The sequence below is a fragment of the Pongo abelii genome, chromosome 4 (assembly GCF_028885655.2).
Source record: "Pongo abelii isolate AG06213 chromosome 4, NHGRI_mPonAbe1-v2.0_pri, whole genome shotgun sequence".
NCBI classification, from domain to species: Eukaryota; Metazoa; Chordata; class Mammalia; order Primates; family Hominidae; genus Pongo; species Pongo abelii.
In genome coordinates, this window is record NC_071989.2 from 177,639,181 (window position 1) to 177,655,038 (window position 15,858).

The following is a 15,858-nucleotide window of genomic DNA, read 5'->3' on the forward strand; positions in this document are numbered from 1 at the left end:
CGAGACACAAAACAAGAGATGGGTCCACAATTGTCCAATGCACAAGTGGGGTGTCATGAGCACCTGAGTGTCCTGTACATGAGTACTGGGAAGTGTTTCAGAGAATGTGAACATTATTTGTTCGCTCCACTAGGTGAGGCAACTTGGTGATCTTATTTGCATTTAGGAGCATTAGCTTTTCATGGGTTTTAGCAGAAGGGAGCACAGGCTTGTTCAGGCCTTGGCAACTTACTAGTCTCAGTCTCTCTCCATGTGAAATGGGAATCAAATAACTGCCCTTATCTTCCAGGGGCTGTTGTGCAGATGAAAGTAAGATTAAGGAGGTGGAGAGCCTCAGGAGTTGTATGCATGCTTGTGACTCTAGCACTGTTTTTTTTCTACAACCTGGCAGAACATTTAGCAGCTCAGAGGCTGTGAAAATATGAATGCAGCTAGCAGTAACAGTGGCCATTTACTGAACATATACTAAGCTGGGCACTATTCTTTCCATTTCAAATGAATGATCTCATTTAATCCTTGCAACACTCTGAGGTTAGGATAACTCTATTTTATAGATGAGGAAACTGAGGCCCATAGGTCACTCAGTCTGGGCAGGCTGCTGCCTGCCTCCATGTGGTTAACATGTTTTGCTGCAGACTTGCTTCTCCCCAAAGGTTTTCCCAGGTCCCTGTAGGAATGATCACCTAGCCAGATTTGGTGCAGGTGGATTGAATGGGGTATTTTTCCATAGTGGGCTATGGTGGGGCAGGACGCAGATCTCTTCCACCCTGTTAGTTTTGCATGCCTTCTATGATCTCCTTGTGGTAATTCCTGATTGAGAATGAACTTGGTGGGTCTCTAATTCTGATGTGACACTACCTATCTAAGACAGGGAGTCAGAAGCCTGGTCCTGTCCTCCTTTCCTTCTCTGCACTCTCTCCATCCCCACTCCCCCATCTCCCCTTCTACACCTAGGCTTGTGTGAGCAAACTTCGTGCACGTATCCCCAGTTATTCAAGTGGCTTCCTGGTTCAATGTATTATGCAAATCTCCTGCCCTTGGCTTGCCAGCTTCATCCCTTTTGGTAACTCTGACCTGCACCATTGTCTTCCAGACCCATCAGCGTGCTGAGTCCTGGGCGAATTTCATTTTGCAAACCCTGTTAGATGACTACCTTCGCTTGTTCTCTGCACCAGTGGATCCACAGAGTGATGGCATGAAGGGGCGTTGCACACACATACAGAGATTTTTCCTTCACAATGTGTCTATAATGGGATCCTTGCAAAGCGAAGGAACCCTGACTGCTGATCAAAGGCAAAAAGACAGGAGAAAGCACAGTTTGCTCTTCAAGGCGATGAGCCTGAAGGCGTGCACCGGCTGGGCTGTGGCTGGGGACAGCCGCCTATTAAATGCATTTTCATTTTAATCAAGGTGAGAGCAGCCTGTAGTTAGCAGGAATCGCTCTCAGTAGTATAGTTAGATTATAACTGGTGGACCTCTGCAATGGAGCTGCTGACCCATTTTAATGAAATGATTTTGCAATTAGATTCGATGGACTAATGTGTTCTTTCCAGCATTTTCCCCCCTGCTGTTTTTGTTATTGCCCTGGTTTGAAATAACAAGGGGGTCGGAATGTGATATTTTATACGAGTGGGAGCCAGAAATGTTAATAACGGTGTATGTACATAACCAAAAAAGTTCGTTCCCCAGTCAGAGCCAGCCCGAAATGCCATCTCCATCACTTCATATTTCATTACCGAAACTACTCAGGGTTTCTCAGAGCCATTTGTTATGCCTAATGCTCATAACTACCCCAAAGTATTTTTAACTTTTCCAGAGCTTTAAAAGTCAATTTCAATCTCAGTGCATATTTGTCACTGCCAGAAATACTTAGTAATAGAGGACCAACTGCAATAGGCTGTTGCTTCTTCTCTTTGGGGTGAGTTCAGACACAAGAGATCCCAGAGGATATGAAGAAGGGCCATAAAACTCAACCTCGGCTGAAACCAGCCTTGGAAGAGCTGATGTCATCTGGCATCTTGCCTGTTCCTGCCCCTGGGGCCCTCCTCCCCTTTCGCGGGCAGCTCAGAACAACGACACTTGGTACGTGATCACAGACAAGCTTTAATAGACGGGGGATGGGGGTAGGAGGTGGAAATTCACAGCAACACAGTTTTATTATACATCCCTGCCCTACAGCCACTTCCCAGGAGGAACACTTGTCACATTTGGATGACCAGGGGTGTGGGACAGGTAGGGAGCCAAGCTCCCATGTTTGAATGGACTTGGCTGGGTTGGGATCAGAGGCCAGCACCAGGTCCAGGATGGCTGCTGCCATCAACGGTATGCATTTTGTGTCATCCTTTGGGCAGCCAGTTTGCTGACTGGGAGTCATAAATTCATTGTTATCTGATCATCATGAACTTGCTAACTCATGTTTCCAGAGCTCTCCTCCCCTATTCCCAATATCCCTAAGATGAGTGGAATAAAAGAAAGGAGGAAAGAAGCAGAAAGAGGAATTGGGGGGAGCATAAGTCCTGTCAGGCCTCATCAGCTTGAAAAGACAGTGATGTGAATAAGCAAAGGGTCATAAGTGATGAATGACTAAGGAGAACACTGCCAGGCACACAGACATCCGCTCATGGGCAAGGCTGGGGTACCAGCTGCCAGCGGCTGGAAGACGCCAACTGTTTTACTAGGAGTTTGGTCACCAGTTGGGCAGGGAGCTGTCCTAGTAAGCTATCCCCATTGGAGTCTATTACGAGTGCAGCCATCTGCCTGAAAACAGAGGGAAATACCCACGGTCTGAGGCTGGCACTGCCTCATCACAGCCTGTGGCTGCGGGGCCAGTAAAGCACTGATGGAAGGGCACCATTATGGACCCACTCCCAGAGGCCTGGTCCCAGCCATGTTAGGGGCAGTGCCAAGGGCCTCAGAATGCCCCTCTCTGTAAGGTGGGAAAGGCAACTTCTCCAGGCTCAAGGATTTGCTCTGTGTTAAATGGGATCTTTGTATGTCCATGCTGGAGAGGAAGAGCCATTTGAATAATGCTTTCTCTCTTACTCAAGTTCTTTCTACTCACAGATGAAAGTCTGAAAGGGAGAGTTTAAGCAAATTTCAAGTCCCTATCAAATCACAGTTTTTAAATGTTCTAATTCAAGGCAATGGGGTTGTCCACAGCTGGGAAGGTGGGTATTACAGCAGTACAGTGCAGCCATTCTGGAATCAGATGACCCTGGGTAAGTTAGCTAACCTCTCTGAGCCTCAATATTCTCATCTGTAAAATGGGACTTTAGATTTTGTGAACATTAAACAAGGTAATGATGTGAAACAGTTCACTGCCTGGCCTATAGCAAGCACTCAATGTATGTTAAAAAATTACTAAGCAATGGTTGGTCTCCTGGTTCTGAGGGGTAACCTCAGATAGAGGAGGTAATAAGAGTCACACCTCATGATGGGGGCCCAGGGCTCAGCTTCTAGTTCTGAACTAGGCTAAAGTTCCCACCTTAGCTCTCTCTTGCAGAATAGGACAGACTCCAGGACAGGAATGAACAACACAATCTTCTGGTTACACTGGGTGTAGGATTTATCAAGAAACAAGCAAAATAAGAGGTACCAAGATCCCTCTCTTTATTATCAGAGATAGCAGGTTTCCATGTCCACACACACTCCCCTCCCCTGAAACAGAATTAGCACCAGGTGAGGAGCCCAGCACCTCCATGTTAACTGTGCTTTGCAGGTCAAGGAAACAGACTGGACTTTAGGTTTCATGGGGTTCAGGGACAGCGTTTTCATAAAGTATGGGAATGAGGTTCAGAAGGAACCTCAGGTTAAACCCAAAGTCTCAGACTCACATGAGTTTCACCCATTCTCATGCTGACATTCATTTCAAATAAAGTGAATACCAATAAAGGTGGTGGTGGGAGGGGTCGGGGGTCACAAGCAGTAGGAATTCCCCTTTGGGTTAGCTGCCATTTGGAAAAATGACCTTGGGTTGGGACTCTCCCATGAAACCATGGGGCGTATGCCTTGGGTATACTTGTTCCCTTCCAATGGAAGAAGAGACACAGTAGTTTCTGAGCTTGAACCTAGTTATTACTCCTTGTCTGACATCCAGACTAGATTTGGGGGAGGGTGACTCCATTTTGGGAAAGCGATGTGGATACAGATCTTAGCTGGGCCCCAGGGTGCTTCTCCAGACCCATTTCCCTCTGTATCTGCATCCTCTGAGACTCCTACCCTCCTGCCCTTGGTGAGTTGAGACTGGGAGAGGTGGGTCTGGCAGGTGGTGGGCTGCGGTGCTCCAGAGCAGAGGAGAGGTGTCCAGCGGTGGTGGCGGCGGTGGCGGGCCATGCTGCAGGAGAGCACGGTGCTTTCCGCGGTGCTTGACAGAACCATGTTCCGTTTCCATCGTTCCACCACATGGTTAGATCAAGCACAAAGGAAAGCCCCGCAGCGACTGGTCAGAGTCAAGGTCAGGAAGCAGCGTCAGAGAGAGGACAGGAGCACTCAGAGGAAGCAGCGTGGAGAAGCGGAAGCCGGAGCAGGCCCCCACTGAGCGTGATTAGTATCAGGAGTGGGGTTCCACTGGAACACTTCCGAAGATAGCAGCCCTGCTGCTCTTGTGCCCCACCCCAGGGGAGACACAGTAGGAAGGGAGAAGAACAGGAGGGAAATCACTGGATGCCCATACTCAGGAGCTTCAGGACAGCACGGTTCTTTCCCAAGGAAAGAAAGAACATTCTGACATCTGTGATCCTATCACATGCCTGAATTGAGCCTCTAAACTCCATTCAGTCACACCAGTTGGTCTGACAAGACATTAAACTTAGCAAAGCATCTTCTGCATGCTTTGCAACATAGGCCCAATCCCCCCAGCAGCTGAGTGGTTCCATCACAGTCATTCCTCTAGCCCCTTAAATCAAGAGACAATCCGCAGTTCCCAGTGGTCTAGCAAACCTTCAATGCTCTTCTTTAGGAAAAAGCCCCATTTGACATTCCACAATTCAGGAGTCTCCTTGATATCCTTTGAGGTCAGCAGGAACACTCTGGCTGATAGACACTCATCCCAGATCATTTGAGGTTTAATAGAGGAGCAGTGTGGTGTCAAAAGAAAATACATCTCTCTAGCCAGAGAGAAAGACAGGAAAACAAATGGGGCTTAGGGTTTGGACTGAGGAACCTACAATCACAGTTGCTGTTTGAGAACACTGACTTTCACAGAGATGGTGGCCAGTGCGCCTCATGATGAAGGGCCTCTTTCAGACTAAGAGAAGGAAGGAAAGGGAAGCCAAGTGATGAGTCTGAGGGGAAGACACTGAATTCTGGGGTCCTTCTTGATTTCTTGTTCCCTTCCTTAGCTGGAAATTACGGGAGTGAACAGAATGAACCAGTAACCACCGTCAGGATGCCAAGGTCCCAGGTGAGGGTACCCAGATTTTACATTCCTATCTGTGATAGATCAGGGTCAGTTTCCATGAACCTGCTGACTTGGGACTTCCTCCCACTTGGCATTAGGCTGGAGATGTGCATCTTGAAGAAACTGGAGCTAAGGCCAAGTGACTAAGACCCTCCCTGCCTGACCTCTGACATGAGAACCAGTATCAACATTCTTCCACTGTGGGCTTTTGGGACTGGGCATATCCTCTAGATGGTCTCAGCATCTCGACGGTGCATAGGTTGTCTGCCATGATGGACCAGTTAGGAAGAGACAGCCCACAGCTCTGGGTCTGGCCTCTCCTCCTTCCTAAGGTCTCCCATCACACGCACTAGAGTCAGCCACTAGAATCTGGACTCCACTCCGCTTTGACACCTATGCAGGGCTCTGTGAACACTGTGGTTCTGGGACTTCAAATCTGAGTTTGATTAGGACCCTGGTACCAGAGCAGGGGAAATCCATCCTGTTCGTGCAAACTGCTACCCTCACCAAGCCTTAAAATCTAATTTTCTTTCTCTTTGGTTTCTTTCTACAAAAAGAAATGGCGGGATTTGTAGGTAAATTATCAAGAGTCTTCACAGTATGTCAGAAGTCCTGGGTTTCAGAGCTTGCCCTGAAAATAATACCTTAGATAAGATTTTTCTTCTGTGTGGACCTCAATTTATCCATCTCTGGAATAAACTGGATGACCTCTAAGCTCTCTAAAAGTTCTGTAATTCCTCGACCGCTATCTTGCTGTTCGCCATCTTTGGACACTGCGTCACCACCCTCTGTACTTTTCAACAAGAGACTTTCTTCTCACACAAAGCGGGGAGGCATGACGGAAGACAGACAGCACCCTGCAACTGCCAAGTGCTGCCGGGGATGGGCTTGGGGTCCCAGGCAGCCAGATGGAGCCTTTTCAGGAGGACTTAATCTGATGGTCAGATTACCCCAGCCAGCAGCCTCCAACCCTAAACTGATCTTGCTGCCCAAGGCGGCGGATGCAGCTGATAGAGAGGGGCAGACACAGGCAGCTGGGAAACCAGACACCCTGCCTAAGGAGGGGCAGGATGGGTTACGGAGCAGCCCTCAAATTGCCTCCTAATTACATCAGCTGTCTTTTCAATGGGGGTGCTTTTAGGAAAAAGTAAAGTGCAGAGTTATTATCTGTCACATCCAGTCTGTGTCACCTGCCCCCCTTCTTTCTTCTGGAGCTTCCTGGAAACACAGAGCTTTAGATCTATGGGTTTTTTTTTCCCCTCCAAGGCCAAGGCAGGTCTGGAACCCCGTGTTTCTCAAAGCCAAGGCCTTTGGAGCTCAGCAGTCATGCTTTCTTTGCAACGACATAAAATAAAAGCAAATAGAGTGCCATGTGTCAGTCTCATGCTAGCTCCAAACATCTCTACTTTTTAGGAATAATCTTTCTGCTTAACATTGATTTTTTTTTAAAAAAGGTATCTTAGAGTCAACCCAAGAACTCAGCTCCTCCTGTTTCTTTTTTAAAATGTTCAACCACCCCTCCCCCACATAGGAAAAGCAGCCAGGATCCTGCAGATCTACAGGTAGGAAGATAGTGGCAGAGCTAGAGTTAGAACTAAGCTCTACTGCTTCCTAGGTCCACTTTCTATTTTCTGTTTCTCCTACTTAGTTCTTTCTATAGCCCCACCTCCACCTTGCCACCCCCAACCACAGTCATGCCCAGAAAATTGCCAAGACTGTGTTCCCAGGGAGACACCAGTCCTTGGATCCTGCACTCTTTCCCTGCTGTGCCATGCAGGGCGGCAACATCCGTTTGGGGTCCAAGGTATTAACAGGATACTTATGAGACCAAAGGGTCAAGGTTGGCAGATAATACCCTGCCCTCCTCCGGCTGTCACTGCCCTTCTTTTTGGGTACCACTGCTTGGCAGAGCTAATTAACTCAGCCTTGGCCAGACAGGGGAAGGAATAGAGGCCAAGGTTGGCATGAATCATGAGGAAAGGTGCTGGGGAAAGGACGATTGTGCCTTGGGTGAGATTTTCTTTCCAGAGATGTTGCCAGGCCCAGGAAGGAACCTCAGGACAGTGTTCAGGGAGTGGGTAGGGGTGGGAGCATGACACCAGGGAAGGAGGTCATCCAAGCAGCTGATTGTCCTCCCCAAATATTCCCTCTCTCCTAGATGCTGTGTGATGTGAGGAGCAAAATGAATCTGAGGTTTAGTCCTGCCTCCGCTGTTTGCTGGCTTGTGAACTTGGAGTGCCCCTTTACCTCTAAGTCCTCAGTTTCCTCTCCTATAGAGCAAAGGGCTCTCCTACTGACTTCCCAGGACCATTGGAAGAAGCAAATCAGACTAGAAGCCTCCAGCACCACACTCATCACAGGTGAAAGATGGCTGTTGTAATTGACATCATTATTCTAGGGAAGGGAAGTTGGTACCAACTTTTCACCATGCCACAAAGTCTTTGTATTATCTCCAAGCCCTCCCAAGGTATTAGTTTCTGTTAAAAAAATTTAAAGAGCTAAAGCTTATCATTCTGGAGACATGGACTAAAGAATTTGACTTAAAGGACAAGAAGATGTTGTAAGAAGCACAAGTCTGCCTGCTGGTCATCTCCCAGTAACCTCTCCCCACGCTGGCATTCTCCCCGGGAAGACTCGCCCTGCATCAGAAGCTCCTGGGCAAGGCGAGAAGCACTGCTCTTGCTGCTGCACACACTGTGAGGGTTGGCTGCAACCCACCTCGGCACCTCGTGCTATCAATCTCTCACCATTGGGGGCACAATGCAGTTTGGTGATTTTTTTTCCAGTAGAAAAGAACACAAATGATAGTAATTTTTAACTGCCTGTTCATGTAGCTGTTGGGTCAAGGAGAGCTACTTCTCTTTCCAAGATAGGCTGAGAATTCGCCTGCTGTTTTCCCCCATGTCCTTCCTGGGTGCAGTGAGAAGGAAGGTTTCTAGAGAGATCCTGGGCACAGAAGAACAAGGCTTTGTTTCTTCCCAAGCACGACTCTTTACTGTTCTCTCCGTACTCAGAACACAGTAATCTGGGATGGAGGAGCTAGCTAGTGAAAGTGTTTTTCGTGAACATGTGAAACCTATAATATACTGTGGTCAAAGGGCTGTACCACGGTCTGTCTCAGAAGGGAGTGGGAGGTCCCCAAGATTACACACCGTCTGTAGCCTCGCCTGAGCTATATTTATTTCTCTATTTGCCCTTTGGGGAGGACACTTTGGAAAGGAAAAATATAAATCTTAGCCTCTAACAGGCACATGTGCAAAGGCCACCCCAGCCCCACCTTCTACTTAGCTCTTGGAGACATGCTGCTGCTGGGTTCTGTCTCCCCTGCAACCGTCTCCTCCTCCCCATGCTTTTATTGTGTGTGTATGTGTGTGTGTGTTTTATTTTAAATCCATAAGGTAATTGGTTTTCTGCAGGGCTAACTGAATTTCCCCAATTTAATTTGCAAAGATGCTCCCCAGGAGCCATTACAGGGCTCGCTGTCCTCCAGATTGGATTATTGGCCTCTCTGGGGCTGCTGCATTCTGAGTCAGAAAGCGGGGCCCAGCCCCATAACCTGATTACCTGAGCAGCGGAACTTCTTGCTCTTGATCTGGCTGATGCGCTTGTTGGCGAGTCGGCGCGGGCTGCTGCAGCGGGCCCCGCTTGTCTCAATGGGGTTGTCCTGGAGGTAGTCGGCCAGCCACTTCAAGTGGCAGTCGCACACAAATGGATTTTGGGCTAAGTGGCTGCGAGAGGGATGGGGCCGTTAATCAGGAGTGACCCGTGGTGTCTTGCTCCACCACCACCACCCTGCCTCGCGCTGGGTCCTGGCAATCCACTGCAAGGATTGGCCTCCTGCCTCATCGCCCCAGGAAGCCTTAGGGGGTGCTACTTTCAGACAGGGCTCAAAGAGAGGGTGTCTGAGGCCTGCTGTCTGCAAAAGACAGTCACAGATGCAGCTAGCATCTGGTCTGGGGAATCGGTCTCCCAGCTCTTCCCACTTGGGCAGGACCCACCACCGATTGCTTCTACTCTCACCCATGCCAATTCTGACAGGCAAACCCAGTCGCGGTTTGCACTTGGGGTAGAATGCATTTTATTTCTCTAAGCTCAGTGATACTAGGCACATAAAGCAGCTGGCATGGCGCCTGGCATATGGTGGGTGTTCCATATATAGTAGCGGGTATTGTTGTAATTATCCTTATCATCATAAGAGCACCATGGGTCTTGCTTCCCCTGCCTCAATAAGAAAAACTGTGAAGCACCGAACACAGTGTTTGGCACGTGATCGGCGTCAATATATAGCAGCTGCTCCTACTGTGTCTTGGTTCCTGTCTCTGGCTACAGAGGCAACAAGCACCAGATGACTTACAGGGTCTCCAGAAGCCCCCAGGCTAATTGCAGACCTGGGCATGGGGCTGAGGTCTATGCCTGAGGCTGCAGTCATCAAAAAATGGGCTGAAATCTGTACTTGGAGGTCATCTGTTTAACTGAAATATTTATGAATACCTGTAGTGCATGGAAGTGAGGATATACTTCCCGTAGAGGAAGAGTGCCCACCTCAAAGGCTTGGTTTTGCAGGGTGGAGGGGGTTAAGGCGGGGCAGGAGTGGGCTATCAGCAGAAATGGAGTCTGCTCAGAGTACACTGACCACGGGGGTTACAAGGGTAGCTCAGGACCTCTCCGCCTGGATTCAAAACCTGCTCCTTACTAGCTGTGTGACCTTGAGGAAGTTACCTAACCATTCTATGCCTTGGTTTCCTTATGTAGAAACAAGGGATAGTAACAGCACCAAGTAGGGTCATTGTGAGGCTTAAGGGTTTTAAGACAGGGTAAGTACTCCATGTGGTGTCAAGCACAGTGTAAGTGCTTGGTACTGATAAGCTATTCCGATTTTTATTATTCTAGCTTCCCTGCCGGCTCTAGAACTCCTCCTGAATGTGCTCGTGCTGCCCTCATTTGGGTGTTTTCCATGATGGGCATTTGGGGTCTCCTGCTGCTTGGGCACCCACTGGCACCCGAGGCAGTGTACTCACAGCGTCTGGATGGACTGCAGAGGGGCGAAGAGCCCCTTGCTGATGGTCTGCAGCTTGTTGTCATACAGGGAGAGCAAGTTGAGGTTCTGCAGGTCCTGAAACGTGTTCACCCGCAGGCAGTTGATCTTGTTGGCATTGAGGAGGCTGCAAGCAGAAGAGAGCCTGGTTGATTCACTAATCCTGGTAATTACCTGTGGGGCAAGGGTTGCACCTGCAGGGGATGGGCTGCAAAGCCCCCATCACTCATCCTTGCAGCCTTGAGCTCCTGCTGCAGAACAGAAAAAGAGAGAGACCTGCCTTCCTGTGTCTACCGAAACCCCAAACACTTCTAGGCACCTGCACACACTGTCACCACAGACACTATGCCACACACTGCTCTCACTTGGCACCTTCTCTTGGCACCCATGACCTTGAAGGAATACCTGAAAAGGCACCCTAAGTGCTTCACTTTCTGATTTAGGATTCAGAGCTTCCAGGAATCGGAAAGGAAAAAAATCATTTGGCATAATTGTTTTAGAGCTTTAGTTGACTGACTATGGGCAATTTGATTCAGAAAATTCCTTACAGTTCTTTTGGATCACTGATCCTATTGGAAATCTCATGAAAGTTATACATCATCCTCCTGGAAAAACTGCATCTATGTGTAGGCAGGCACATGTGCATACATATGGATGCTCTGTCATACACACGTGTGAATACCCAGAGCACAGAGCCCCATGTGGTTTGACCTTGGCCCTTTCTCCAACCTCATCCTAACCCCACTCACCCCAAACTCACTACCCTTGAGTCCCACAACTGCATTTTTTTTTTTTTTTTTTTTTTGAGATGGAGTCTTGCTCTTGTCGCCCAGGCTGGAGTTCAATGGCGTGATCTCGGCTCACTGCAACCTCCGCCTCTCGGGTTCAAGCAATTCTGGCTCAGGCTCCCGAGTAGCTGGGATTACAGGCGTGCACCACCATGCCTAGCTAATTTTTGTATTTCTAGTGGAGGCGGGGTTTCACCATGTTGGCCAGGCTGGTCTTGAACTCCTGACCCCAGGTGACCTGCCTGCCTCAGCCTCCCAAAGTGCTGGGATTACAGGTATGAGCCACCACGCCCGGCCCACCACTGCATTTTCGTTCCTCAGACACACCAGATTTTTCCCTAGGAACTTTGAACACCCTCTTTACCTTCTTTCAGCAGGGCTGCCTTCTTTTCCTGCTTTCCACTGTAGCTCAAATGTCCCCTACTCAGAGATGCCTGACCTGACCCCTTCATCTACAATGGGACCCGCACTCCGTTATCGTCTCTCACACCCCCCTGTTTATTTCCCTCCTGGCATTCACCGTGATTTGTGATTATAGGATATTTATCATTTGCCTTCCACACAGGATTAGGAGCTCTATAATGGCACCAATGACAGCTATTTTATTCCCCCCTTTCTTCTCAGTGCTTATTCTTTATTAAGATGTATAATAACTCCATATGCAGCTTCAAGGGTCTCACTTCTCTAAGGTGGCACCCATCCCTCACCCCTTCCAGGGTCAGCCTTCCTATCCACGAGGAAGCTGTGTTTAGCTCTTCAGACTCCCTAAAAAATCATCATAGGAAGCTACCCTTTGGGTGGAAGTCTGGGAAAGCAGAGGATGCCATGAGGGTGACAGGCAGTTTTCCAGAGCAGGGTTGGCAAGTCAAGCACATTGAGATCCTAAGAATTACTTTACTGATTCTAGACTGACTAGATATGCCTTGTAGTCAATGTAAAATCATTTCTTACACCCTCTCGAATGAAACTGGGGGAAGGGGAAAATAAACTCACCAGCAGAAATGTTGCATTTCAAGAATTTTACTTTTGAGGCTGGCTCAGCCCCTCCCTGGTGGGGAATGACCCATGAGATGGATGCTGGGCTGGCCTGCCTCAGGAGTCTCTCCATACCAGGATCCAGGGGGTCTGCAGTTGGCAACGGTGGGACTGCCCATGGTGCTAAATCATCCGTGCCACCTCTCCCTTGCTGCAGGCCCCATACTCCCCATGGTCCTGGGGCACCCCACGTGCAGGCAAGCAGCTGTGGCAGTGACAAGTGGAAGAAGAACGGCCTGTTTAATCTGGCTAATAATGGGCAAGGTCCCAAGGGTTCACACAGATGTCCTCCTGCCTGGCAGTGGAAAAAAAATGCTCATACTGCTAGAATACTGTGTTTTCCAAAGTGCTTTCCCAACGTCCCATTATTCTCACAGGAACCTGGGCAGATGGACAGAACCTGACTCACAAGTGACAGGGGAGGAAACTGAGGCTGAGAGTTTAGCAGGTGTTTTCAAGGTCACACATGTTTCTAGGGAGCATGCCGGAAGTGGTTATGATAATTGAGGTCTCTAGAGGGCTCAGTTTCTTCTTTATGAATGTCTTGTCTACCCATCCTATTGGTCTTTGCAACATCCCTCCCCCCTGAAAATTCGTATGCATTGTGTATTAAATTTTAGTCAATGTCACTGCATTTTGGGGGCATTTGAAGGAAATGTGATAGAGCAGAGAAACAGGGAGAAAAGCTGGAGGACTCAACAGGGACCAGCAACCAGGGCTCAGGAATGGACTCTTCACACACACAGTGTTTTGATTTTTTTTAAAGTACACACATGGTAAGTGTTTTGTTCTAAACCTTGACATTCAGGGCCTTCTGAGTACATCAGCTTGTCAGGAAATACTGAACTATTCAGTACACAACAGGTCAGAGGTGCCCATCTGATAGCCTGAGGATGGAATCCTTATTGCAGCATTTTGCATCATGCCACATAAATGTGTTTTTTCAATCCTCCTGTGTTTTAAAAATTGGAAAATTTCATACAACACACACACACACACCACACCACACCACATCAAATTTCTATTTTCTCTTGAAAAACAAAATTCAGGAGCTCAGGCAACTCTAGGTTCCCTGGAGGCAGCCATGGAGTAGCTGCCCCCTTAGATAGGACATATGCTCTCTATTTGCTACAGTCCTCACTATTCCCTATTGTGTCCCCTTCACTAGTTTACTTGACCTTCCTTGCCTTAGTGGGCATTTAGGTTTGAAACCCCAGTGCAGATTCATAAGCCCAATTGTAGCAATTGGTTCTAGGGCATATAAGGCACTAGACAAGGATGATGGCCTTGCGGAGAAAGAAATGGCAACTTGACTTGCCTTCATAAAAACTAAATGCCACGCTGGCAATCCTTCTCACTTATCAGGTCTATTTAGGCTCTTTTTTTCTCATCCAGATGCTCCTTTGTTTCCTATTGCTCCTAGATCTCTCAGCATGGGATGTTACTTCAAATATGTAAGGCATCAAAATAACCCAGGCTGGCAGAATTACTACACAAAGATAGCCCAAGGTGCAGAGCTCATGAAGCATGGAGCAAAAGAAAACACAAAAGGGCAGAGTCTCCTGGTCACTCATTCTCTCCCAGGATGCTTGGCTCCCTCAGGCGAGGTGTGTAGGTGCAGGGAGAGATAAAATTAAGCTGCTTATCCAGAATTAGATGCTGAGGACAGCCTCACTGGTCCCTAGCATCAGCAAGATCTAACAGCCTGTCCCTGTGCCCTCTTTCCTTTGGGAGGAAGGCTGGCAGCTAGTCAACTCAGCCTGGCTTCCATGAAAGAAGCTCTTAGCTGTCTGGTACATGGACAAGAGTTGGAGGGGAATTTTAAAAGCACCATATTATGGAGCAAATAGAGAGTAAACAAACATTTGAAATGAGGTTTAGCAGTTCTATAAGGAATCCTGAACACAGGCCTCCCTCTTTCACCAGAGGGATGGATTCCTCCTTTTTGCAGCAGAGATTCCAGGATGCTTGCTCTGTGCTGGTTCATCCCCGTTTGAGGAGCAGTGGTGTAACTGCCGCGTGAAATGATAATAATGCAGCAACCTCTCTAGAGACTACATCTGTGTGTGCTTTTCCCAGACACTTTCCAGGCACTATCTTATTTAACCCCCACAACAGCACTATGATTATCTTCATTTTTCCGATAAGAAAACTGAGGTTCAGAGTGGTGATGGACTCAACGAAGGTCCCCCAGCAATAAGTGAAGCTCCAGCCTGTTTCACTCCAAAGCCATCTCTTATCTATTATTTAAAATCTATATTCTCTTTTCCATTTTCCGTATGTGTGAGGAGTGGCTATTTTTGCTAGCCTTCACTGTACCCGGGTATGCTTCAGGTGGACAAAGGTCTGGTTGGGTTTGGAAGACCCTGCTTGCCTCTTGGGAGTGCAGAGGCATCTGAAGTCCTCCTGACTCCCAGGAAGGAGCTTCAGCGGGATGCTGATCAAGCCTTCATTGGCACAAGGTGGCAGGTTCTTTACTGAGTGGCTTGCATCTGTACAAAGCAAGGCTTCCCCCTTCAGGATCACTGACTGAATGCCAATATGGGAGCTGATATGCATGGCTCTCTGCTCCCCTTACTCTGAGCAGGCCAGGGACAACCGCAGGACAGAGATAATAGCAATAGCACACAAGGTGGGCTGTCCCAGCTAGCCTCATTCAAGAGTCTGCCTGGTACTCAAACTGACAACTGTGACATCCCAGCCAAAGACCTCACTTCAGCCCAATGTGCTGTTGGATCCAGTGAGTCAGGCTGGACTGCCGGTGAATACTGTATTCATTGGTATTTCCCCAGATGCAGATCCAGCGATCTTTTGGGGCCACCTGCTCCGGATCTATCTCTCAAAGGACCCTCGGAGATCATATAAATGAAAAGAGAGGGAAGGCTGAGATGATCCGACCAGGTGAACCACAGCCACTAGGTGAACAGCAGGGACCACATGGCCTAACAGGTAATGCATATTAAACACTTCACAAGGTCAGGTACTCCCATTTAATCTCCCCTTGACAGGTGACACTTCTGGGGCTCAGAGAGCTTAAATAACTTTGACCAAAGTTCCACAACCCGTAAGAGGTAGGATAGTATCTGGACTCATGCCATCATAGCCCAAAGATTTTGTTTCCAATCATCATGCTTCCGTGAGAGCCAGTCTCCTCTCACTAAGGGCCTGAGGGAGCCACCTGAGGCTGATGGGAGGCGGTGGACGCACCCTGTTTGTAGCCACTCCCATCAACGCAGCGGGTGATTATACAGTAAGGCAGAACAACAACAAAAGGAGCCGTGCTCCCGTCAGAGGAAATTAAGGAGAGTGGCACATTGCAGAGTGGGAGGGCATGTACAGCACCTTCTAAATTTATTTCCAAGTGTGAGCTCCAGGAGGCCCTCTGCCACCCCCTGCCTTGGAGCACTTTCGGCTGCCACATATGTTCCACGTCAAGAGGTATTAGCACTCAGCCCATTGACTACGCAGCATAGCTGTGCTGCTGAGAGCTCTTGCTTTCTGGAAGCTGTGGCCTTCAGGAAAAGCAAAGCAGAAAACAGAAGCCATTGGGAGTCAAAAAGCTAGAGCTGGAGGAGGGAAATGAAATGCCCATGTCGGGATTA

General features: G+C 48.4%; 1 protein-coding gene across 2 annotated transcripts in view; it reads right to left on the reverse strand.

The window, feature by feature from the left end:
• Positions 1-15,858, reverse strand: part of SLIT3 (slit guidance ligand 3) — a 634,924-nt gene that overhangs the window by 99,598 nt on the left and 519,468 nt on the right. For both annotated transcript variants that reach the window (XM_024247052.3, XM_054556205.2), the window contains 2 exons: positions 10,417-10,560; positions 8,963-9,126 (listed from right to left, as the gene is read on the reverse strand). In XM_024247052.3, coding sequence (XP_024102820.1) covers positions 8,963-9,126; positions 10,417-10,560 — 308 coding nt within the window. The remainder of the gene's footprint in view (positions 1-8,962; positions 9,127-10,416; positions 10,561-15,858) is intronic.